This window comes from Dicentrarchus labrax, unplaced genomic scaffold (genome assembly GCF_905237075.1).
Source record: "Dicentrarchus labrax unplaced genomic scaffold, dlabrax2021, whole genome shotgun sequence".
Classification (NCBI taxonomy): Eukaryota; Metazoa; Chordata; class Actinopteri; family Moronidae; genus Dicentrarchus; species Dicentrarchus labrax.
In genome coordinates, this window is record NW_026136704.1 from 4,250,654 (window position 1) to 4,277,809 (window position 27,156).

Genomic DNA, 27,156 nt, shown 5'->3' on the forward strand with positions numbered 1-27,156 from the left:
ACCTAGAGCATTGAGATGCTTTAATACTTTTTGTAACCCTTGCACAGTGGGAGTAGGTCAGACATCTTGACATTGCCCCCTGGTGCCCCTATGTTTGAAAAAACAAACAGCAGAAACAACAGAAAATGTGCCCTCTTGGATGCTCCAAGGGTAGATATGGTTGGCCTCTAGAGTTGGCGGTAGAACGGGTTGTCCACTTATCAGAAGGTAGCTGTTCGATCCCTAGCTGAATGTTGAAACTTGCTTGAGCAAGATACCGAGCCACAAATTTCTCCCAATGCTGTACACTATCATTTTTTTTTTTTACAGAAAACACCATACTATATATGGTAGGTTTCTACTATTTCGGTAAAAGAATATTCATACTGTTGAGTTTGAATCAATATTTTACAGTATAAATACAAGTTTTTACCATCAAAATAAAGAGTGTTTCCATGAGAAAATACCTGAGTTATTTTCCGTGCATTTTATTTCTGTATACATTCCTTTGTCAGCACCTGACATTGGCAGTTTCAATCACTAAATATAATAGTATTACAGTGTGTATATTGCTGCAATACACAGAAAAAAACTTTTTCTGAATGGAGTTTTGCATACTGATTGCTAATGCTTTCTGTACTACTTGTGTTTCATAGAGAGTGAATTGCATGGTTTTGCAGAGTTGTTTAAACAGGAGCTTCTACAGGTTTGCTGAAGACTGTAAGAATAGAATTCCTCCCTGCTTGTTATCTCTGCACACAGACACTGGCAACGGCCACTTCTATTTTGCCTCACCGTTAACAGCATACACCTGTGTGCTCGCCACAACATCCAGTTATCAATCTTTTCCCAGTTAGCATTCAATCATTTCCACAGGTCTGAATGAATTTATGCTAGGTCAGACATATCCAGCATGGAGAGCATTGCTTTGTGTTGTCTCAGCAAGTACTCACCCTCTAAATAACAATTCCTGGCATTGCTGAGGCGTAAGGCTGCCAAACAATTTCCATTTGCCGTTGTTTGATAGGTGGATCCAGGCTCCTCTCTAGGGCTGTTTTGTTTCTTTTTTTTACAGTAATTTGTTTGCCATCCGTGGCTAGGAAAGTGACAGCTGCCAGAACCTGAGCGCAGTCTGAATCCTTACTGATTATTGCTACACTTAGAGCCGGAGCAGGGTCCCCGTCTCTCAGCGTTTTTGGCACAAGCAGCGAGCAAAATCAAATGCAATAAAAGCATGTCTGGATTAGAGCTTGTTAAGCGAGAGAAGAGCCTTTAATTGCTTGGGCTTTGTACAGCTTCACAAAGAGCCGGCTTTGCTAATCTGTAGCTCAAGGGTGAATGTTTGTGACGAAACAAGTAAAGATGTAAAGGGAGGTGGAGGGGAAAGAAAGGAATTTCAGGAAGGAGGATTTGAACAGAGTTGGTGACAAAAACACACACAGTTTCAATTAGCTGCTGGCAGATTGTTCCATTTTTCTTTTAACGTGATGGGAGTCTGCAAGTTTGAGTTGGAATGGCTAGATTTCACATCAGTGTGGACCGTGCTTGGGATTTATTTTTATAGTTTTGTCTGTCATACCAATGGGTTGTTATAATATTCTACTCATTAAAGTAATGGCTGAGTTTTGGGAACACAGTGAGTGGATGAACTATCTGTCTATCACAGGCGAACTTCAGCCAATCAAATTAATGAACCGTATAACGTAATCAAACTCTGACTGAACCCATGTGGGAGGAGTGAAAACTTTTTTTCCAAAAGCTTTCAGTTCTGTTCTTTGTTCTTTCAATGAAGAAACACTCTCCAGTTCTGATAGAACTGATGCTAGCAGCATCTACTCTAACCTCTTTAGCAGCCACCATTGTTGTTTTTGACAAAAGATTGAAGCATGGTAAGATGAATTCTTGCGTGATCTTGTGAGTCCTGCTGCGTCGCGAGGTTAACAGCATGAGTCCAGGTTAGTTCAACTAATTTGAAAGAGCAAAGGAAGGTGATGGCTAAAATGATCACCCAGATTGTGTGCTGTAAACATCCATCACAGCTCACAGAGCCACTACCTCCTTCAACTCTGACCCACTGTATCTGCTGTAGTTGTGTGCACAGTTTCCCTGCTCAAGGTTTGGGTTTTTGCATTTCAGGTATGCATTTGGTTTACTGTCCAAATAAAGTGGTTTATATAATACGGATGTTCCCAGAACTAAATGTAGTTGAAATAAATGTAGATGGGTGTTTTTTTTAGGGGTTTTAAATGGGTCAAAGAGCATGTGTGTGTTTATCAGGAGACAAGGACCAAAAGCTTGAATGGTACTAGCCCACCTGAAATTTTCCAGAACCTCCCAATTACCCATCCACCACTCTGTATTCTGATAAAACTGGATTGATCACATATTTAAGTATAGATAAGGAGAAAGTTGACTGAGGTTCCAAAAGGGCAGCAAGGGTCAATTGACACTTACATGGATAAAGTACAGTCTGTGGGGGTCCACATCCATGAGAATCTAAAACTAAAATCAAAAGCTAAGTATGTGAGGAGCCCAGTAACTCACCTGATTGAGCTGGTAGTCCTTAATGCAGCTGCGTTTCCTCCTCTCTCTCTTTCTCCCATTTCCTGCCCGACTTCAGCTGTACAATCAAATAAAAAAAGGCAAAAACCCAATAAATAATAATAAAATAATCTGAATAGATCCAGCAATAAACAATAGCTGAAATAAACTGGTTCCACAAAGGTCTGGGCCTCTATACATTCTTAGTGTCTGCCAACATTTCCCGTTTTGCACATTTCATAATTTTCCCTACATATTATTGATAAGTTGCTTTCGGTAACTCACTTCAGTTGTGTCATTTGTGGGAAATCAATAAATGCTTCAAAACCTAAAATTAAATTTAAAGAAGTAGAATATTTGCAAAACAATCAGAAATATCAAATGCAGCCCGTTCCAATCACCGCCAGCCTCTGGCATAAAACAAACTGCAGAAATTCCATTGTTTCGTCCATTGGTTTTAATTTTAGCAGCTGCTTTCTGTGGATATTTACGTACTGCAAAGTTGATAACGTGTTCATTTTCATTTATTTCATCAGTTTCATATTACAGAAAGTTTCGGAAGAGTATTTAATTAAAGCAACAATTCAAACTAATCTGCTTACTTCCCAGCCTGCATCCATACATACTTGCCTTGAAAACCTCAAATCAATCAAACTTTAAAATACACTGTAACTCCCATTATGCCTCCAAGCACTGTCATATGCATGCATATGCAGTCTCTATACAGGCTTTCCAGTATTGAGATATACCCTAGAGTTATAGGGAGTGTATGCATGCCCGCTGCAGATATTCACATGTGCCACTGCTCCTCTCATCTGCTGCTAGAAAAACAGGCCGGGCAGTCTCTTGGCACAGAGCATCGCTCGTCTTCTCTCCGAGCAGCAGATCAATGCATCTGCACTGATACGAGCTTGAGCTGCCTATTGATCCACTCTGCCTCGTCTTTGTCCTCGGCCATTATGGAGATGAGAGAGTGACCTTTTCCAGAGGTGTCAGAGTGGAAAGGAGACTGTTTAACAGCTTTCAGAGGAATAAGGGCCATGGGCACTACGACTGAGCCTCATTACAGTGCTGGTTAGAATGAGTTCAATAAGAGCCAGGGCTCACCACAAACACCTTTACTGTTCTATACCTGTGAAATTCATTTACTGTAAGATACTGTAACTCCCCTATGCTTATGCTACATATATGTTTCATAATTTCTGCATAATGTTTGGCTTGTGCCAGACCTACTGCTACTACTATTACTGGTGTTAGTAGTAGTAGTAGCAGTAGATCTGTGATAATAGCAGCATTAGCACTAATATTTGTTGTACTGGTATCAGTATTAACAGGAGTTTTAGGAGTATTGGTCCTAGTAGTTGTACCTTAGCAATAATGTGTGTAGTAGTAGATGAAATAGGAGGAGTATTAGTAATTGTATATATACTGTAGTAGCAATACACCGTAAAATTTCTAAATAGGTTAAAGTTTCTGTAACAGTAAAACAGGTTGGACTATTAAAGGTCCAGTGTGTATCATTTAGGAGGATATACTGTTAAAAATGGAATATAATATACATAGGTATGTTTTCATTACTGAATAATCACCTGAAAATAAGAATCATTGTGTTTTTGTTACCTTAGAATGAGACGCTTTTATTTACAGAGGGACAGGGTCCTCATCCATGGAATCCGCCATGTTGAACCGCCATGTTTCTTCAGTAGCTCAGAATGGACAAATCAAATACTGGCTCTGGATTGGGTCTTTTGTGTTTTTACGCACATTTCATGGCCCCTGTAGTTTCTCCTGCTCGCTTGGAAGGCTGAGCTGTATTCAGATGGTTGAAATTTGCAACTTCACAGCTAGATACCACTAAATCCTACACACTTTAGGTTTAATATTATAAATATAGACAGTGTAAAAGCACATATTCCAAAACCCCATCAGGTCTAATTTGATGTTTTGTTGTTCTTTGTTCTTTAGGTTTTTGCTTTTTAAATAAACACAAACCCCATGCTCTGTAACAGAATACATTTATTCATTGGCTGCAGATATCTATGTTTGGAGGAAAGAGATTCAGCTGTGTGTATCAAGTTGGTCACTGTTGGTTTTGACAACTGTAATGGTTCTGGTGCTCAGTTTTTCATGAGCCGCAGGGAGGCTGAGAGGCTTGTGTTTGGCTATAATGCTGGTGGCCTATACCTGCTATTATTAAGATTGTATGAATGAGTGTCCCTCGCTCTGGGTGTTAGGAGCAGGATCGATACGATGAGGGAAATTTTAAAGTGGGTAACATTTTGCTACAGGCAACACTGGATTAAGAGTCTGGTTTGTATTCAGGAAGAGTGAGACAGCGGCCTCGCAATCAATTCTGCCTCATATAAAAATCCAAAACATGCTGAAAATATTCTGTGTTTATACACAAACTGGGCAATAAAAATGATCTTATTTGCCTCTGCAGAGAGAACCAGGTATTTATTTAAAACAGTCCTATCAAGATTTTCCCTGTTTTCATTTTATTGATCCTTAAAATGTATTAATTATTAGTAGTTTGACACGGTATCTAGGCTCCAGATAGATCCAGGTTTTCCATGTGTTAAATGGCACCCTCCACTGATGATGACTGAGATGTGGTGGAAAGCTCCTGAAAAAAAACATTTAGAGCATTACATTTATTTTGTCCATATATTTAATCACATTTTAGTATGAAATTTGGTTATATCGTTAATACAAACTCAGCACTTCCTACATGTTTACCTGTTGTATTGATTCAGTAGTAATGTACACCATCATTGCAACAACCAGCAAGAGCGTAATTTCCACCAGTTTGATTGACTCACTAATATTGCTCTAAACTGTGTCTCCTCACTGTCCAGCCACTATATTTCAAAGAGAAGACAGCAGGGGAGGAATATAGCCTATGCACATCCAGGTTACATTAGTTATTCCTGCACTCACAATGAAGCTGCACAAGCAGCAGGGAGAGCTTTGCAGACTTTTGGAGAATAACTGAATATATATGTATGTATATATTTTGTAGTCTACAGTAGCCCAGAAAGGACCAAACACTGGTGATAGATAGGAGGGTGAGGCGAGGGGGTTGTAATATGCAACTGCAACTCTAGATGCCCCTAAATCCTACACCCTGGAATTAAACAGCATTAACTCATAGTGAATTTACTATCTCAGCCATGACTCTTAGTCCCACATCTTTTTGTCCTGTGTTCCAATAACAGCTGAACAAGCCTCAGTCAGAACCTAAGTCAACTTCCTCCTTTCCTGTACTCAGATATGCTATGTGTTAGGCTAATCTATGTTGGAAAGACAACCACATTTTGAAGATTTTTAAAAGATAAACGCATATATAGTCACATCTTAACTTAGCTAATGTTAGCAAAACACTATCTTACAAGCAAGCTGATCTAGGGTGGCCATTTCCTTCACATCAAAAAGGAGGACACTTTGCATACACAGGGACACACAAGCAGATATTTGTTTGGTATGATCCGGTTTTAAATTTTAATATGTTTTTCCACCAGATTACATAAAGGTGCATACACATACCACATAGCTAATAATAAATATACAAGATACAGCTCATGACAACGTGCCCTTCCAATTCAGATAACATAGGTCTAATAAACATCATACAGAAACTAACAACAATGTTTTTATCTGGATAGATAAAGGGTAAAAAAAATACAGCACCTTCTGTTTCAGATGTATAGGCTTTGCCTATATGTATGAGCATTTTCAGAATTTCAGTTCAACAACCGACCTTATGTTCTCTGTTGCTGAGAGCTTGATTGACAGCCTGGTGGTAACAACTGCAGTGCTAATCAACACATGGCTCATTTGAATATTAACATTAGCCATGTGTTGATAGGTCATGACAGGACAATGTAACCAATGAAATTACTTTTTTGAGACACATTTGTAGTCAATAAGTATTAAACTAACGAGGTAATGTGTCAAAAGGCGGACCTTTTTAGTTATTTTCTCAAAAGGAGGACAAATGAGTGTCAGGCTTAAGACTGCGCCTGCAGCCGGACAGGGTGTTTAAAAGCCGGACTGTCCGGCCTAAAGCCGGACGAATGGACACCCTAAGATAATCACCATTAAGCGTTAGCTGTCTAGTTACATCTGATAGCTAATGCTAGCAAAACGCTAGCTAACTAGCTAGCTAATCAGCATTAATTGTTAGCTGGGTAGTTGCTTCTGCTTCTAATAGCCAATGTTAGGAGAGCGCTAGCTTACTAGCAAGCTAACCACTTATATAGATTAGCTAGCCAGTTAGCTTGTACAGGAAAGTACAGGAAAGGAGAAAGTTGACTGAGGTTCCAAAAAGGGGCGGGGCTTAGGAAGGGTACATTTTATAAGACTTTGATAATGGACTTTATTTTTCAATCCAGGCAAGGCTTTTATTTTAGACTCGACCATTGTTTCTAGTCTTGTCTAATCCAGTACAGTCTCTTCAGATTTCTTTAATTTTACCTAACTGTATTATTTGCCAGTCCACTTTATCTTATTAATATCTCATTATTATAAGCACTAAAATGTTCAAATTTACACACACGTGCGCGCCCACACACACACACACACACACACACACACACACACACACACACACACACACGTCAGAAGCATGTGGCCATGGCCTGCTGTGCCTCCATGTCCTCTCCAGTGCTACACACACATTAAGTGGTCAGTCAATCGAGCTGGGGGAAGCTGAAATCAAAGAAATCCTATTAAAGGGCACAGAAGGAGTTTGCTTCTCTTCTTCCTTTCATGTCTGTTTTTAGTTCATCCGCAGCAAGACAACTGTTTGATCCAGATGCTCCTCTCTATACAGACACTGAGTAAGTGCTCTATTTTCTTCATTCAGGAGACAAATAAAAGTGAATATTCCAGGGAGGGAAAATATGACCCTTCTCCAGTGCACTGGTTGCTAAAATATCTGTGTTCATGTAAGCAGGACTCACTGTTTTCTCCTCACAGCACACAAACACCTTCATGTTTAGTAGCTATGAATGCTTTTTAATCAGAAAGGTGTTTTATGTACTGTGTATTTTCACCTGAATGATCCATAGAGAGAGTTTTAAAACAATCCAGTGATCAGGCTTCAGGATGCAGACGGCGGATCCTTTTCCTCCTGGCCGTTTTGTCTCCTACTTGAAACTCCTCTGAACATTAATGATTGGAATTTGTATTGGACTCATGGTTTATTCAACGGTAGGCTTAAATTCTGTTGTGGCTCTTTGACAGCCCATGGGGAAAGACATCAAAGTGTCCCTTAAGGTGCTTTGCCCTTTTTCACATTCTTCCTCTTGCTGCATCACAAAGACTAGAAAAAAACTGCTGCTGAAGGGAAGGAAAAAGCAAAACAGAAAAAGAACAGCACAAACTGTACCCTTTGTGGAGATGAACATTTAACACAGGCTGAGGCTTCAGCACTGTGTTAATGTATCGCTTTGGTATAAATTATTCAGCTGTCAAATGTTTTTGGCCAAGACACAGGCCTTTACCATTTGGGCAGCTCATTGGCATTAAGGATTGTTTTAATAATTCTAATGCAGAGGTTCTCTGACCCTGGTGTTTGATACCACGTAAATATCAGTTTCACTTCATTACCTCACTGTGCAGAGATGGGTATGTTGTGGTGGCAGTCGCTTGCTTGGATTATGTTCATGGGTCAACTTTGAGTGAATAAACTGCACTACCGTTGCAGGGTGTTGAGCATATAAAGTGCAAGGGCCTCCTTTATAAAAAATGTTCTTAGATTTACACTTAAATGTAGTCTTAAGATAATTTTTCACAGTATGCTTAGGTTCAATTAATAAAGATACAGGCTAAGAAGCCCATTTGTAAATGCGTGTCCCTGATCTATAGATCTCAAATGAACTTAAAGTTGATGGTTTACCTGATCCACCAACTTGCATTTTAATGATTCATCTTATTTTTTTAAACGTTCACCTTTCATTCCCACGGTCTTCTCTCACTTAGTTCAGCTAACCACAGAGGTTGAGAGCCGGTTGAGGCGACAAAATGTAAAGTTTGTACAGAATACAGTTTATTAGTTAGTTATGTGTAGCCTATTTATGAACACTTTATTGGAATTGTTAAAATGTCATATTTTTTAAAGGTCTTCAAACTGCTAAGTGTATTTTTTTTTAACATTCTTGTGTTTTTTAAGGTTGTCTGACATTGACTGCTGTTAGTTATTGGTTTGATGAATGCTTGAATATTGTTATAAGGAGTTTGGTCTAGACCTGCTCTATTTGGAAAGTGTCCTGAGATAACTTCTGTTATGAATTGGCGCTATACAAATAAAATTGAATTGAATTGAATTGAATAACATGTGTGTATTGATTGCTGATGCTGGCTGATCAGACTAATTATCTGAAGGTACAAAACAAAATAATTATCTGAAGGTACAAAACAAAATGAAACATAACAAACTAATAAACTTCCACCCCCACTTTGGTGCCCATGATTCCTCTCACATTGTTCATAAAGCTAATGCACAGTTCACCACAGGCTGCAATACCACTACATGACCAGCAGGACTATCACTTACGTCAGACTTTACTTAGAAATATGACTATTTCCACATCAAAGTAAGGTTTTATAAATAACTACTTATACGTGGTTTCCTTCAGAAGTCATGCAATCTTCCTATTACACTATTACTGCTGATCACAGTAGAATTGGTAAAACATCTAAAACAACATAGTTTGTCAGTGTCTTTACAAATCGCCCCCCAAAACCCCCAAATAATCAATAATAATGGTGTTCTGATCTGCCACAGCTCGGATTTGATTAGGTTTAGGAACAAAAACTATTTGGTTAAGGTCAAGGAAAGCCTGTGGTCTTGGTTTAAAGAAGCCAACATCAGCTGACAATTTAATTAAAGTCACACGCTTTCTATGGCTCTATATCACCTTCATGCTACTCCTACCATCCGCTCCACATAATTCAATAAACGATAATGGAGCATGTTTCACACTCTTGCATGTTGGTGTGATACATATTGTCATTGTTTTATTGACCTTTCACTGTGGTATGTGTAATGTTACAGCATTCAGATGGCATTGTGTGTGTGTGTGTGTGTGTGTGTGTGTGTGTGTGTGTGTGTGTGTGTGTGTGTGTGTGTCAGGCACATCCTCATGAGCATTAAGTCAACAATATGCAATAGAACACTACAGGTGTAAGATGATCTGATTAGATATTGGAACACCTTGATGCATCACTGTGCATATTAATGAGGAGGAACTGAAAGACAAGAAGGAGACAAGGACGACTTCTCAATGCTCTACCATGCAGAGTGTATAAAAATACTGCACTACACTGTAATAAGTAATAAGAAACACAAACTCAGTTTTCTAAGTTAATAAACATTCTTGATAAAACATTTCTTACTAGGTATTTTGTTTTCACAGTACAAATAAAAATTATAAAATTAAGCCAGTGTCACTTCAAATTACTAAAGCTACATGATCAAGAATGTTTTCTTATTTACAAAGTTGCATTAGTTTTACTTTCGATGTAATCAGTTTCAACATTTATTTCACAGTATAGTACTGTGTTATCAAGCTTCATTATATAAACTGTAGAATCCAGCAGTTTTGAAAGTTTGACACACAGGGACTAAAAGTCAAGCTACTGCAGCGTCAGTTTCATTCATTTTGACCATTCTAGTTGATCTCGCCTTTAATATTCTGCTAAAAAAGACACTGAGTCAAAAGGCAGCAAAGAACAACCATACTGTGACAGTTCTTGGTTGGTAGAAATATATTTCAGTCAAAATTTTTGTAAGTTTTTGGAGTTTTGCTGCAGCTGACGAATATTTTCACCAGATTCACTCTCAAAAATGGGGTGACATCTTGAAATTAATTTTTTTTATCTAAACCGCTGTCAAAGCTCAGAAATATTAAATTTACATCAAGAAATGGAACAAATCCTCTCATTTGAGGAGCTGGACATAACATTTGGCATTGTTTCAGTATTTTTTCTTGACATATTATAAAAGCAATGCCAGCATTTTTCTTTCTTCTCTTAAAAGTGTGCAAATGCAAAGAAATCTGTTGGCTGGCTGAGGAACCCCTGACTTCAGTATGTTTTTGAGACCAAACCTTCACCGTGGATGTACACATTCAAAGCTGACTCCTCCTGTGTGTCATGTTTCATACACACATCTCATTTACTTTGAGCCAAAGGAACTGACAAAACACACTGCTCACCCAGAGTGTGTGCATTACCTGTCACACACGCCCAGTCAGTCAGATTGGAATTCTGCCTCATTCATTATTTTCCTTGTAGATTTACCCGCCTGTCTGTGTATGAGTGTGTGTGTCTGATGTAGCTGTGTGTGTTTGAGAGGCGAGGTGCTGGGTGAGAAGTGGCACAGCTACAATAAACCCTGATTGTTTGAAGCAGATAGCTATTAGCCGGCAGAGAGCGGGAGCTATTATGGTGGAAATGAAGCATTGTTAAAGAAACATAAGACTTCCCTCAGTGGATGATAGCCTCCTGAAGGGGTCTCAGATTAGATCTCACAGGTGCACTTGGGAGGGGAGTGCTGATCATTACACTGGGAGAATTATAGCGGCTCATCAAATCTCCTCAGGAATGAATATTAAGTCTTATTACGAGGAGGATAGGGAGGGGAGAAGCCAATGATGTGAACAATTTACGAGGATTGTTTGGGTTGTACTGCTCTGCGTTTTACAAGAAGTTTTCAGTCTGCCAATTGACTCACAGTGGTGTAATGGCACTAATGCACTGCTCCACATAAAGCAGTGTTGAGAGGAAATATGGCTAAAATTCAGCTTTGAAAGATGGAATAAGTTTGCTCGGGGGAGTGCAGAGCTGCTGGTTGAGTGAATGTTCCCGTCTCCATCCAGAGGCACGAGGCAGGTTCTTTCTCTGCCTTGATGTCAGAGTGAAGTACAGTGAAGCAGAGCACTGAACAGTCAGAGATAAAGAGGGGTGACTGAATTTCAGATTTATTTTCTGGCTATGAAGTTATACTTTCTGCTGTCAGAACTCACTGCGGCTCTGTGAAATAAAACGTACATTTTGAGACAGATAAATCAGTGACATGGTATTGGAAAGCTGCTGTTTGAAATTCCATGGTCTCCTTTTGAGTAAAGAAACAGGGTTTTTGGGCAGCACATAATGTACATGCGTGCACAGCATCAAATAGAAATGTGCAGTCAGTCTCAACAGCAACTGCTGAATTCAACACTAAATCAGTAAAATAATAAAAAATAATAGCAGAATTCCACCACATCATAATGCAATATTATGAGTTGTTGCATGGAAAGTCAAATTAATCTGCTCCCCACTGCTGCAAAAACGTCCAATTTTAGAATAGTTCACTGTGTGGCACATTTTAAATTCCTTTTCTGTTCGGGGATGGTTAATGTGCTTAATGAGATCACCACAAACTTCATGACATACAGAGGGACCTAGCAGTTTTCTAGTAAAGGAGCTAAAGGCACATTTTGTATATGTGTATGTTTTCATGCAGTGTAGCCTGCTGTGTGGTCTGCATCTGACAGCTACGCAAAGGCAATAGGAGACGTCCATACGTAATGCACAGTGGGAGAATGGGTTCCGGGGCCCTTCTTTATCAAAAGAAGGACATGACAGACATGCTCTTTGAAGGTTGGTTTATTGAATGACCAATATTTAATGATAAAAATAGGCTAGTATAATTGTAACCTGTAACAGCTTTATATATTAAAGTCATGAATGATAAAAACACAATAAAGAATCATGAATTATTTACATTGTACTTTTTCACAGGGACGCCACAAAAGGTGTGCCAGGGATGACCCTTCGATTTAATTGCTGCCCCCACCTCGTCCTGCCATTACCTCATATGCACAATATGCTTGGGATTAATGTGTACTGTCTGATATTTTACATTAGGTTACATGAATTGAAATTTTTATAGGGCCTAAATCAATTTAAGATCAAATCAATGTATATTCATTTCTATATGTTTAAAAAAACACAACAACAGAAAACAACAAATGCATAGCCAGCCACTTTTGTCTGCCTCCCACTGGGGCCCCAATACAACCCCCATGTGACATTATTACATTGAGTGTGTGATCCAAAATCCTCAATTTTCTTTTTTTTTCACATGCCACTATTATCTTTATAATTTCTTAATTATTATTATTGCCCTTAGTCAAAAAGTAAATAGGTACAGGAAACCGAATCCTGTTTGGTTGCAGGTCAGCATGTTAATCGTGTTTAAATGGATGTCTTTTGGCTTGAAGGCTTCTTGGCCTTTGTTGCAGAGCTGTGTTATGACACCGGCTGGTTGCTTGCTGTAGCACCATTCTCCATCATTAACCGATATAAAATGTGACTGGCAGTGTGTTAAATGGCTGTGGATGGAGAGGTTTGGAGCCAGAGCAGGCAGGAAGCTGGAAAGTGAAGCCAGAAACCTCAGCACATGCATCCAACATCCCACATCCAACCGCATCCAACCACATCTGCTATTCTCTTTCATTCTCCACAGCCTCTGAGGAAGGTCTCTCTATCACTCCGGGGGGCCCTCCGGAGAGCGGGGCCAGCCTGTACCCCACCACCCAGGCCACAGGCGGCAGGCTCCCCGTGGTCACCACCGCCCCGCCTGTCAACGTCCCGAACCACCACCCCCTGTACAGGAACCCCCCACAACACCAGGCCCCGCTCGGCCTTCGTCGTCAGCCGAACTACTCCGAAGACAGCAGGGGATCCAGCACACACCGCAGCTCCCAGACCACCTTCTCTACGTTGCCATCCGGGCCTCCGCTGGACAACGATGAGAGCGCTGAAAGCCCAAACGTGCCAACAACCGTTGCATTAGCCGTCGCTTCTTACCCCAGCACCCCTGTTCCAGTCACCAGCACGGTTTTAAAAGATCCGGAAGATGCCACCATCGCCCCCTCTGCTGCCACTGCGGCAAGGGAGAAGGATGCTGTGAGGCCAGATCATTCTGGACTGAAGCAGAATGTGAGGCCTGGCACCGATGAAGAGGAGACAACCACTACCACCATCACCACCACCACCACCATCATTACCACAATGCAGAGTCCAGGTAAGAACACAGTCCTATAATGCCTTTTATGCCATAAATAATTATAGGGGAAAATATTATGTATTTAACAGAGCGTTGTGTGCAAGCAGGTATGTGTGTGGATGGAAAGGAGAGCTAGTAGTGATGTGTTGTGACTGGAGTCAGTTGATTTTATTGGAGTGATTAATTCCAATATGAAAAATATCTTCATTAACTGTCACAGTTCAGGAAATGCAGGATTGCACTCAAATGCAGACAGGAACAGTTCAGGAATTTAATGAGCTTAGTGGCAAGTTACAGAGGTAGGCAGCCACAGATTCCAGTAGGTTCAGGTTCAGGTGTCAGGATGACAGAGGAAGGCATGGCTTGGAACCAACAAAGCAACTAGAATGAAAGACATCAAACAAGGAAACACAAAGACTAGATACACTGCTCAGGGAAAGGATAACTGGACACAAAAAAGAAGTTGAGGTAAACAAGAGACATTTATTTCAACATAAAACAGAAAATAACTCTTATAAACTATTATACTAATTCGTGTTAATTTCTGAATGTAGCCAATTGTAGTCAAATTATGCAAAAACATATTAACGACAATACAAACAAGCAACATGTTCTAAAGTAATGTAAATTCATGGGGCTTTCTATGCTGCATCAACACATCACTTCAACATAAGATTAACATACTGTATGTACACATCACCGGGTACATGTGCAATCATTAGTGTATAATCACCTGAATATAAGAATGTCCTGTTAATGCCCACGTCTCCCAACCTCCACTCCTCTGTTTATAACGTAGGCATTCTGTTGAGAATTACATGTGTACAGTCAGTGGAGTGCCCCTTTACTTAGCTGCTGTTTGCCACTTGGTTTCAACATTTTCTCTATCTTTGCCCTTGTCTTGATAAAATAAATTGATGCATTATGCTGATTTTATTAAGCTGGCCATTATGCATATAAGCTAATGTTGTATTGAGTTGGTTAGTGGACATTTAGACCTAAATTTGTGTCATTTCAAGCTGTCTTTGTCTTCCAAAGCTCTAAATGGGCGGTGGGTGGACACTGTGGTATCACTGTGTAATCTAGAGTCACTGTTTTTGATTGATGACTAAAGATTTCACCACTTTTCTCTCACAGCTGCCAATTTTCATACGGGACAGTTCAAAATGTCAGTGTGTGTTGGCCTTCTAGACTTCTAAAAATATTTGGGAATCTCATTGTACCTCGACTGGGTCATTTCTATGTAAAGTTGGTGAGAAAAACAAGGCGGATCAATTTGCCCTTTTTCTCATGAGATGGGCAAATACATGTGACTGCACACATATTAGGTAATTTGTTTGTAATATCAAAACAAAACAAAAGGAAAATTATGCATTTTTTATTCTAAGCAACAAAACAAATTTGGAAATCTTTAATTACTTTAATCCTTTATTTGAAACTTTAAAATAAATTGAATCCTTTAAATATTTGATCAATTATTATTAAAAAAGACATGCATCTTAACATCTTTCTAACGTCAACCACAGTGCTCTCTCTTGTGAGGATGTGTTTTCTCTTCTGAGTGCACCCGCGTTATCTTCAACCCCTCAACTAATATCTTCTCTATCTGCATCTCTCACGATCACACAGCCATGGGGCTGGAATAAATTACAACAGCATCAGTGCATCACTAACCCTTAATCAAGAGGTCCAAACAGGGACCACAGCACTCTGAGATTGTCGGTTATGAGATTGGATGGGGAAAATAAATATCAGAGAGGACTTTGCAGGTCAGGGGGAGCACAATGGGAGCACCTTGATTAATCAGCTCATCTGTGTGCAGGGTGACAGCAGGTCAAAGCACAGACAGGCAATACTGTACACAAAATCCCACTGTAACACAGACATGCAGGCTCAGGGTGAATGACAACACTGTAGTGCAGTAATAATGCCGGAGCGGACACTCCCTGAGGTGGAGTGCTGAGGGGACATAGGGAGGATGTTCTTCTTCATAAGGAAGCACTTCAGCAAAAGTTTACTTTTTAGCTCAGAGAGAGGGAGGGATGAAGGTGGTGGAGCAGAAACCCCTGAAGGCCACTAGGAAATATTCTGTCCTCAGTTGTCCCATCGCAGGGCTGAGCTGCTCAGAAAGGCAGCCAGAGAGGCAGAAAACCTTCAAGTAAAGTCAGACAGAGTGTCTGTGTGTTTATAGCAATTTCCCTACTTGTACAATATGTGCAATAGAGTTACACTGATGTATACTGGTTTGCTCACCTTGGTTTTTCCTACACAAGGCTAATACCTGGATATATCAGGATATCTGGATCAGGGACAACTCATGTTGAAGGTCCAGTGTGTTTCATTAATATTCATTTTTTCATTAGTGTATAACCACCTGAATATAGGAAGCATTATGGTTTTGTTAGAATGAGCCGTTTTTATCTATAGATGCCATGACTCTATGGTCACCATAGAGTCCGCCATGTTGAACTGCCTGGTTTCTACAGTAGCCCAGAAGGAACAAACCAAACACTGCCACTAGTTAGGGGTGTTTGTATTTTTTGCACATCAATCATCCTTTTACTGCTGTCTCAAGCTGTCTCTGTAAACCATGGATGTATTAAGGGAGGGTCTCGTCGCCTAGTAGTGCATGACGTCAAACATGTCACTTTCTGTCTGTATACTGCAGTGTGCAACTTTTTTTTTTTTGCCAAATGTTATCAGACTGAATGGATCAAATTCTGATGGTGAAACAAATAATTTTGTGGCGGTTGTGAGGTTAAAAAAACTGAATCACCGGTTTAAGCGTATGGTGAAGGCAACTTGTTCCAGTGAAAAAAAATATGGCAGGTAGATGTGAGATATTTGCATCATGTCTGCATCTTCATGACTGGGACAATAATTCAGGCTGGGAATTTGATACCATCCCAGGCCACCACCACCCGATTAACGCAAAACACCAAGAGTGAGTTAGGTTGGGCGCCTACTGATGTAATAGTGTAAAATAGTAAAGCAAAGGCTCCACATGCGTCCACACACTTAAATTGTACCTGAAGGTTCCTGCTCTGACTCTTCACTGCTGCTGTCCACCACTGCCATGACAGCAGGAGCTCTTGCAGCACTAGTGCTCCTGACCGTGCTGACACTGCTCCCTTCTCCACCTTTGTAAAGAAAAATCCAAAAGCCACCCATAATTTCACAGCTATTCAAATTCACTAATTGACAATTTTTATATGCATTGGCTATGTTCATATAACAATAAATATGTTCTTAATCTCAATGGGATTTTACCTGGTTAAATAAAGGTTAAATGAAATAATATAATACAAGGATTTCAATATTCATATTAATTCAATAATTTATTATGTTGTGTCTATGTTAGTTGACCATATTCTAAAATTTGCAATATCCATTGTTACAACTTAAAACATTTGTTTTATTAAGTCACTTTGTGTTAGTCAAAGTGGAACTAACCTCCTCATGAAGCTGGTGGTGCTGGATAGGCTCTGGTTGTGTGTCTGTTGTCTCCACTAGTGTTTAATGTCTGACCTGCTCCCTCACTGACAAACATGTCAGTTATTTTACAGCACTTCGCTGATCTGTAGCTTTTTAAGCCTCTCCCTCTCTGCTCCACCTTTCCTCTTGGTCTGTCGATCTCGCTCCATTTTTCAAGCATGTAGAACAACAGGTGAGGGAGGAGGGGAGCGCAACTTGGTGTGTGTGTGTGTGTGTGTGTGTGTGTGTGTGTGTGTGTGTGTGTGTGTGTGTGTGTGTCTGCAGTGCTATGACAGAGAGCCTCAGAAAAAGAGTGGAGGTGGTGTGTTTGTGCCCAACGTTGCTGCTCAGTGTGTGTGAGCTTCAGTGAGGCAGATACCCTAATGAGCCGCATGACGGATTGTTTATTTAAAAATCAAGCGCGACCCGAACCGAGCCTTTGGTCCCAACCATCGGGAAATGCCGAGAGGGCCAGTTCGGCGGCCAGGCCACCAGGAAATGTCCCGGTGCTCCCAATGGCCAGTCCGCCACTGGGTAGAAACAAGGAAGTGAGTTTGGTGATGAATAATTCACTACCACTGCAAGATGGGTCACATAAGCAACAGACTACTGAAGTTTAGTTTTATTTGTATAGCACAAAATTGCGGTACGCGTCCTTAGACTGTCAGTCCGGATGAGAAAAAAATCAATACAAAACTGAGTAGATAGATTGCCTTCTTACATTATAAGTAACGCTAATGAGAAGACTGAACTAACAAGAAGATGGCACTGACAACAGCTACTGTGTTGAAACCCTAACCCTAACCCTCCCCAACTTTGCCTTTTTCTTGTTTTCTTTTGTCATTTACTTTAGTCTTTTTCCCAACTTGTGCACCTCCCAACTGATCAGTATCACACAATATTATAGGAAACTTTTGCACACCAGATTGTTGGTGGACAAGAGATAAATCAACATTAGGGAATACCCATGGCTAGGATTAGGAGACTAAAGAAACAACAGTCAAGTACCAAACTAAAAGCATGGACTAACCCTTACAACTCAAGGGATTTTGAGGAGTATAGGTAATCTAGGTATGCACCCCGGAGAGCGGTTTGTCGTCTGAACGAAGAACTATCACAGACTACAAAAAGGAAAACCAGCAGTGTTGAGATTAGGGTGGTACACCACAGGTCCCTGAATCACAATCAGGCACAATCTGAGCCATAATTTGGATCAGCCCCTTTATGTACAACGTTGACATTTTGGCCTGAGAATAGCCCAACAAGCTTAAACAAGAAAATAACATGTTTGTCACTGCCTTCCAAAATGACCATTACAAGAACTAAAATCATCTTGTTAGGATTAGGGAAAGGTCATGTTCATGTTCATGGTTTAAAGAAACTAACTGTTGAAAGTGCTCAGTGCTGTTTTGGGAGGCTTTCATTGTTGCCACAAATACAGATATGAGGGAAAAATCAGCAGCCTTACAGCTGGCCTGAGAGCAGCTTTAGTTTAGTACATGAGTGTAAAATGTTCTCACTGCTTCCATCCAGATAATTTCCATGTTGCTGTTTGTCCCTGCAGTTCCCTGCCAGCTGAACCTGACTGGACCAGAAGGGTACATAGAGGCTCCACCACAGTCCAGTTCTGCTTTTCACTCCACAATGGACTGCAGCTACATCATCACAGTCTACATGGGCTATGGAGTGGAGGTCCAGGTAGGAACCAGACTCACATATGGTCACCAGACGTCACTGTTTGTCTGGGATTGTCCTGGTTTTCATTACAATTAAAATAATAATTAAAATATTGTTCTTGTTCTCCGTGCTTATATAGACATTTATAATGTTCGGTCCCACTCTTTATTACCTAAACAAATTCAAAAACATAAACAAATTCACCACACATCTGGATTCACCACACATCTTCAACACTTAAGGCTATTGCTAGTCTATGGACAAAAACCTCTTAGTATGCTTCTGCTTAGCTTAGCATAAAGTCGGTACCTGGTACCCAGCACCAAAAATGCTGCATTCATGCCCATGGTGTTAAAAGGTGACACGACCCACAGCACAGAGCAGATCGCACTGGCAGAAAGTCAGACACAGAAACAGCATAAAGAAGCAGAAGAATGTGTGGATGATGGCGTCAAACCACATGCAACGTTATAAAGCCATTCCCGGGGGAATTTTAACGTGAAATAATTCTTAATTAATAACATAATTCTTTTCAAATTTGTGAGCATTTAGAAACCCCTCATACTGTCCTTACAGAAAAGAAACACTGACTCAACTTATTTGAGTTCGTACACTTTATTATACTCTCAGTTGATTCTGGTCCAGTTCTACAGTGTTATTTACAATGCCAGTTATTTGCCTTTTATCAGATAACATGGAGTAAATACATTTTCTAGACAGTGGTTCCCCACCGGTACTGGGCCAAAAGGCTGCAAAGAACAATTAAACATGAAGAACATGCAAAGTAATGAAATGGCAAATATTAATGTTAATGAAAGCACACTAAACAAGACAACATCCCCCTGCAAAGGAAACAGAAATCAACTACGTGGAGCGAGTGGAAAGACAGATGGTGGAAATCTAGGTTAAATACGCCAGTCATCCAGAATTCATAGAAGCATAGTTACATACATAACGCTTGTGTTATTTGTGAAAAGACTGACAGATATTGAGTGTGGCGAGTGGCGGTGGGATAGTAGTGGATGTTTGAAAGTATTTTTTAAATTTCATGTTTGAACAGGGTGTTGAAGCAACAATATATAAGATTTGGCATTTTTTTATGATTTGATGCCTTCCACTTTAAGAGTGCAATTCAATTAAATGCTGCTGTGGTAAATATGTACAGCTGTACATGTGTGTTATGATTACATATTTTATTGTATCAAAAAATAGCGAGTTGACAAGTTTGCTAACACAGCCAAACATCAAGCAAGTGCAACAACACAAGACAGAGCAGGCCAGCTAACAATACTGCCTGGTCCAACAGCAAAAAGGCCAGTTCGCCTAGTGTGACCCAGAAAACCAAAGTCAGTGTAGCATCAAAATGATCATTGATTGACTGAAGCTGTTATTTTAAGGTACAAAAGTTACATAGCGTTACTTTAACTTGCTCTTTAGAAGCAGACATGTCCAAAACATGTTAGATTTAAATATATACGTAAGCGTGTGTAAGACTGTGATCTCCATGACTGTGTGACTATGGACATATTGTTTAGGCATTTAAATGGATTGCCTTTCCAGCAAGGTGACATGTTGACATCATAATCAATAGTGTGTGCGTGACCTACGCCAGGCTTAGCTTTTATTTATACGGACACTGTGTTGTCCCTGAGCATGTAATGGCTATGGACCCACTCTGACATTGTCCATTTGTGTCCAAATCATTGTTTAAACAGTTAAAACACTGAGAATGGTGTTTGCCTATTGTTAGGTAGATGGCTTCAATTAGCATTTACATTTTTCATCAACAATACTTCTGTAGCCGTCTCTGGGCCCGCAGCGCAGAGATATACAGCTTACATAGCAGCTGCTCTGACAGGAAAGCAATTCACTGTTCATTTTAGAAATACAGTTCCATTATACCTCCTCTCCCTCCGACCATATGTTTGGATTTTATAAGAGGATTTCACCAGAAACGTATGTCATAGATATTCTGAAACATGCTTTTATAGTCCAACCAATTCTGAAATGCCAGCTTATGTTTCCTCACATGTGTGACAAGAGGAAGAGGCTTTGGATTATGAGTGCAATAAGGACATTTTGCTCATGTGTAGATTATTATTTGTCCGTCAGAAGATAATATTTCAAGAAGCCATGCATCAATCCATTCTCAATACCCTTGTGAATTCACATTATACTCTATAACTCATCGGCCAGCCTTCTGCACGTCATTAGAAACAACTCAGTGGATTTTGGTGGTGTAATCTTGATGTTCAGCACTGTAACCTGCAGGTCATTGTTCTTCTTCTTCTTCTTTTTGAGTTAGATGTAAAAATATTCTGGTTTTACGTGCTCTCTCTCTGATGCCTGACATCTAACTCAGTGACTTAAGAGCTAGGTCCCGCCTGCAGCGGTCTGGCTAAATACTGGGCCAATTTCAACAATTGTCACTTAGACACAAAAACATTGGAAAACAGGGTTGAGGTTGAAAATGACCAAAGTTACCCTTTAACTTAAACCTAAAATCCAACACCCTGCCAACCACAATCCAGTATAGCTATCTCTAGGGCTAGGTACCGAACTTACGATGATACTTTTATGGCACAGACCAAATTGCGTCGATACTACAGAGGATCTAAAATGTCGGTTGTCAGACCTTGGGTAAGTGGTCTCACTCTGCCATAATTTCTCAGTACTATAAATGTACGACACATATTCCCTTCTGCTTCTCCTTTTGATTAGAGCCATGTTGCTGCCATACTGTTTATTATTTATAGTATTTATATAGTCCAATACTGTACAGATAATTACTTTTATTTCATCATTTTGGTTTAGTTATCTAGGTTGAATAAAGTGTGCAGCACTGTAAAGCCTGATGAATTTTAAATTGTTGAAACTGATTACATCAAAAAGTTTAAGTAACTTAGAAGTTAAAAACATGGTTGATTAAGCAAGTTTTACTAGGGATTTTAAGTAACATTGTCTTAATTTTGTCATCTTTATTTGTGCTGTGAGAACAAAATTAAAAGTACCTAATCATGAATGAAACTAAGTTATTGTCACTTAAAATGTCTACATGATGTTTTTACTTAAAAACGTGTTACAACAATGCATTTCGATGCATCACCAACAATGCAATACATTAACATATGAAGCAACCAGTGTTGTTACCTTTTAAAAGTAATTAGTTACAGTTACTAGTTACTTCTTCCAAAAAGTAACTAAATTAGTAACTCAGTTACAAATTATAAAAGTAACTAGTTACTTTAGAATGTAACTATTGCGTTACTTTCAAGTACCCACCTCCACCCCTCTTTAACGGAACTTAAAATACATGTGCATGTTCAATTATTTATGATAACTCTGAATATTATAATGAAATGGACACTTAATACAATCCATTATTAACAGAAACAATGTACACAAATCTAAACTATTTTAATGTTGCTGACAAAGTGAGACTAGCCTCCAATCAAATGCCATGTATGTAGATATTATGTTTATATGGTGGATCCATACAAATAACACAATAGATGTTTTGGAACTTTTGATATTTATTGCCCCTCAACAGGCCACAACTTGGCAAAATTCAATTATGCTTGTTAAGCACTATACCAAAAATAAATAACAAATATATACACTTTTTGTAGTGCAAAAAAAAAACTTCAGACAATTGGTAGATATACTGTACTTCAAGTATTTTCTTCCTCGAAAAAGTAGAACAGTGTAACAATGTGAGGTGCTTTCAATCTAACTGAAAAGTACAATGTATAGCAAAACTGAGGAATCCAAATATAAACAGGTAATACATAAGAAATAAAAAATACATCTACATGTACCAAAAATGTATTCAAACAATATATACACTCTTTTTAGTGCAAATGTAATAAGATACAACACAACTGGCCATACCTGTCTCTCGTTGACTGACTCGCTTGTGTTGTTTGTTGTTAGTCCCGACTATGCGTGCTTTCAAACACCCGCCCAACTCTACCTCTGATTGGCTTACCATGAAATTTTACTCAACCTCAGCCAATCGTCAGCATTTATGTGCTTGTCTCGTGCACTGCCCACTAACCAAGGAAGAACAGTAAAAAAAAGTATTGCCTCTCGGCTCAGAGATCTAGTTGGTCTGATGAAAAAAACAGCTTCAATTATAGTAAGGCGACGCATTTTCTGGCAGTAACGGTAACGGCGTTATTAAGATAGGAAGAATAATCAATTCGATTTCTCGTTACTGAAAAAAGTAACGCCGTTATTTATAAAGCCGTTATTTATAACATTGTTATTCCCATCACTGGAAGCAACTACCAATGCAATACGATTCACCCCTATGTGAATGAATATGATACAATGCGATTCCAGTACAGACAGTTTGAATTTCTTTTTCGCACAAGGGTGCATATCAGTGTCCCTCCATTAATTTGTAAATGTTTGTCAAATTCTTTCACTAATCACACACAAATGTATTTTTCCAGACACTGTTTGAAAGTATAAACACTGATTTTTTCACAGAATGTAGTTTCACAGAATTTTCTCCCTTTCTATTTTGCTGTTGAGACAGCATGTGTGCTGTAGTCTTTTTTAAAAGTACTTACTATTGCTTTAGAGCTGCAAGCCTTTATTTTCTCAGCGAAATAATGTTGCCAGCTATCACTCTCCACAGTTCACCCTCAAGTGTTAGCCGGCAGCTCTTGGCAGCACTGAGCCGACAATCTCCTGTGGAAACATGGTGTATCTGTATCCTCATCACTTAATGGCTGAATTTACGTAATGAATAACTATAAAGATTCTAAAATTGAAGACATGGTTAGAGGAAAAATATTTTCACCTCCTTGCCACGAAATGTGAACATACAGAGTGTACATAGTGTACAGAAAAATGGCACATAGCACACAGCGGCCATGGTAATGCACTGTAGATGTCCAATGTCACCTCTACAAATGTGTTTGGCCCGTAGACAATGGCAGGCGCTCCAAATGATTACAGCCACTCTATTCACTCTAGGGCATTCAGTGTCGTTTTGAAGCGTCTGACCTTTTTGGGGAGGCTTGTGTGATGATTTAAGTAGCGCCCTTGTCTCTACCTGAAAAACCCCTCATCCACATGATTAACTCCGAGAGCTTTGCTTCCTGCTGCTCATAAAATATACAATGGCCATTACGCCACTGACCTTCCAGATGCCTGGCCTAATATATTTAGGATAAAAAATGAATATGTGGTTGCAAATCATCGTCATTGATGTCTCGCAGCTGCTTCCTGTCACTGATGTGGAGAGAAAAGCAAAGGAAAAGAAATGAAAGGAAGGAAAGGAAAGCAATGTTGGAGAATGAGAAAGAAAAAGCAAGAGGAAGAGAGGGCTGAAAAGAAGAACACAAAAACACATGATGAGAGCAGGAGTGTACAGGTTTACTTTCAGACATTGGCAGATTCTTCAGTCCAGAACTGAGAAAGGGAAAAAAATGCAAATATATAAATAGAGGGAGATAGGGGAGATAGAACTATCCTCCATTTGGATTCAATCATCCAATAACTAGAAGTGTGCCTAGCCAGCTTATTACATCACCCATCTTCCCCATTGTGGCTACAGGAACTTCACTGTGGAACATTTTGAACAGATTACCCAAACCGAGGAGTAGGACAAGTGTTGATGAAGCTGATTGCCGTGCACATTCTTGTCTCGTGTCTCTTTTCTTCCCCCTTTGGCACCTGCCCTCTGACAGGCTCCTTTTAGATAAGACCTGAGCTCTTGACACTCTGCAACCAATCAATAGGACACATGACACGTGGCCATAAAACTACCCTATGTGTAAACATTGTAGAAAGAAATACATTTTTAAAAGTTGTCACTGGATGTCACCAAATGTTGTCACTGAACGTTGTCTTGGGTAACATTCCAGCCTGGTGATAGAGTTGAACAACCATTACTCGCTTTTACTTTACCTTCTGTGTTGGCCAGATGTCAGCCGGATGGATATGTCACTCCCAACTGATTGATTTGGAACACAAAATTACGGAGTGTCAGTGAATGAATGAAGTGAAACAAAATGGCCATTGGATCTGATTATTAGCCCCCATTCCCCAGCTCAAATGATGCTCTTGGATAATAGAAAATGAATGGTTAAGAGGGAAAAGGAGAATAATGGAAAGGAAGGAAGAGAAAGAAAGAAAAAGGGATTATAGAAGAAATAAGTAGTAAAAGGAAAAGAAAAGCCATCTGAGAAACGAGAGGAAATGAAGAAGAGGTGGAAAAAAAGGGCAGAGCATTTGGAGCAGATGAGGAGGAAAGAGAGAGCAGAAAGAAGATGAGAGAGCAGGGAAGGAAAGATAAGGAAAGCTGCAGAGAAGAGGAGGAGGTGATAAGCAGGCTAACACCTGAGATTAAATAAGTGCAGTTCTCCCTCATCTTCCATTTACCTTCATTATTAAAAACGACACCGCGTCCGGATGTTGCTGAGCTGCGGTGGTTAATTAATTGATCATGGATTATCTGTCCTCTCCTTTTGTTTGTTTATGGACCTCTTTAAATGTGCCTCGGCTAAAATGTCTTATCAGCTTCTCCTAACTAAATTGAAAGGGTTCCCTCCCAGGATAGGCAGACTTAAACAAATGTGGAATTCAAATAATGTTGGACATACATCAAAGATGCCATGTGGACCTGGGAGGTCAATCTGAGCTTTTTATATACTAAGAGGTGGGCTTCTAATTTGTCTTATCAAGAAATCATGCTCATTAATCTACTTCAGAGGTCTTTATTAGCCCCAGAGGATCACAGCAACCTAATTTGATTGTCTTTTTGTACAAGATAAGCCAGATTTCACCCTGATGCAGGACTATGATAAGAGGGACTATTGGGTCGAACTTAGACACTTTTACCAGGAAACCAAAAATCAGCAGCAGGAGCAGTACATTAAAGCTCTGATATCTCCCATTCAGATGAATCGTGGAATTAAACATTTCAGTTTTATTTGCACTGTTCCAATCAACTCTACCTATGACAGTAGCGATGGTAAGAATCACCGATTGGCATCAGTGCGCAGGCATAAAAGATCAAGTTGTGATCACACAATATGGGATGAACTCCCAATGCATCGTTCCTGACATCTTTTTTACCAACCATTTTATAGTAGGATTGATTCCTCCTTTCTATGCTGTTTTTGAAGATGCTTAAGAAGTACCAAACAAATCTTTAAATTGCACAGCATCATTTTGCATGGAATCGTATCATGTTGAATCCAATAACGTGAAATCGTACTGCATCACCATAATCATACTGTATCACATTGGTAGTTGCTTTATCTTCATCATGTATCTTTAATGTATCGAATCGTTGGCAATGCATTGAGATGCATATCGAATCGTTGGCAAAGCATTGAGATGCATATCGCATCAGCCTCAGTGATGGCACATCTGTATCAAAAAGTGATCAATATCTGTTGCAGTTGGTTGACTGGTTGGTTTTAATGTCAGAATATGAATTTTTTTGTGATTCCAGTGTATATAATATTAGAATATTTTTCTTCTTTAAAAATTCCTCCTGTCCTTTAACTTCTTTTGATAGGACATGAATAAAACATTTTGTCATGGCATGGCGCATCTTGGCTGCTGAGTATATTTTCCCTTATTCTTTTCCTTTTTGGTAATTGCACTAAGAACAGCCACAAGGTTGTACCAGATGTCCTGCTTTTACAGTTTCAAAAGTGTGTGTGGCACCCATAGATTTCCAAAAGAAAGGGTTTTCAGTGTGGATTCTGGTTGTTGCAATAGTTAGCAATTACAGGAACCAGGAAACCTAAATTTGGACATTGAGAGACAAGCAAGGCGTAAACTAAATGCTACAGACAAGATGCTTGTAATCAAGCAAACATGTGCCACATGATACAGTACAGTAATACCACACATGCTTTCTGGTTACCACTCCTCACATTTACATTTAAATCTGGCATTGTAAAGCAGCCACACACACCAGAGACGCCTTGCGCTGCTCAGGCGGCCTATGTGAACAGGGTGCCAGTGTGGTAGTGTGCGGGTCGGCCACTAATGAAAAAAACTCGGAGGTTCGATCCCCAGCTCCTACAGTCTGTTTGTCAAAGTGACCTTTAGCAAGATACTGAATCCCAAATTGCACCCAATGGCTCCATCGGTGTGAGTGAAATGGGCAAGCGTATAATCGTCATGGGGCACTTTGGATAGGAAGCAGTGTATCGCTTCTGATGAGCAGGTTGGAAACTGCATGCCAGCCTTTGCCATTAGTGTATGAATGTGTGTGTGTGAATGGGTAGATGTTGGCATGTGTTGCTAAGTGCTTTGTGGCTGGTAGTCTAACAAAAAAGTGCTATTTATATGCAGTCCATTTTAAAGAGACCAATGGTGAGCTGTTGGTATGAAAGAAAAACCATGGAAACGTATGCCGTTTATGCCTTCAAATGATGAGGATACGTTTT

The 27,156-nt window shown here is 39.7% G+C and overlaps 1 protein-coding gene across 2 annotated transcripts in view; it reads left to right on the forward strand.

Annotated features, from left to right (window-relative positions):
* The window catches only part of sez6b (seizure related 6 homolog b), a 214,839-nt gene that overhangs the window by 62,049 nt on the left and 125,634 nt on the right, over positions 1-27,156 (forward strand). For both annotated transcript variants that reach the window (XM_051397921.1, XM_051397922.1), the window contains exons 2-3: positions 13,040-13,600; positions 18,621-18,754. In XM_051397921.1, the coding sequence (XP_051253881.1) occupies positions 13,040-13,600; positions 18,621-18,754 (695 nt within the window). The remainder of the gene's footprint in view (positions 1-13,039; positions 13,601-18,620; positions 18,755-27,156) is intronic.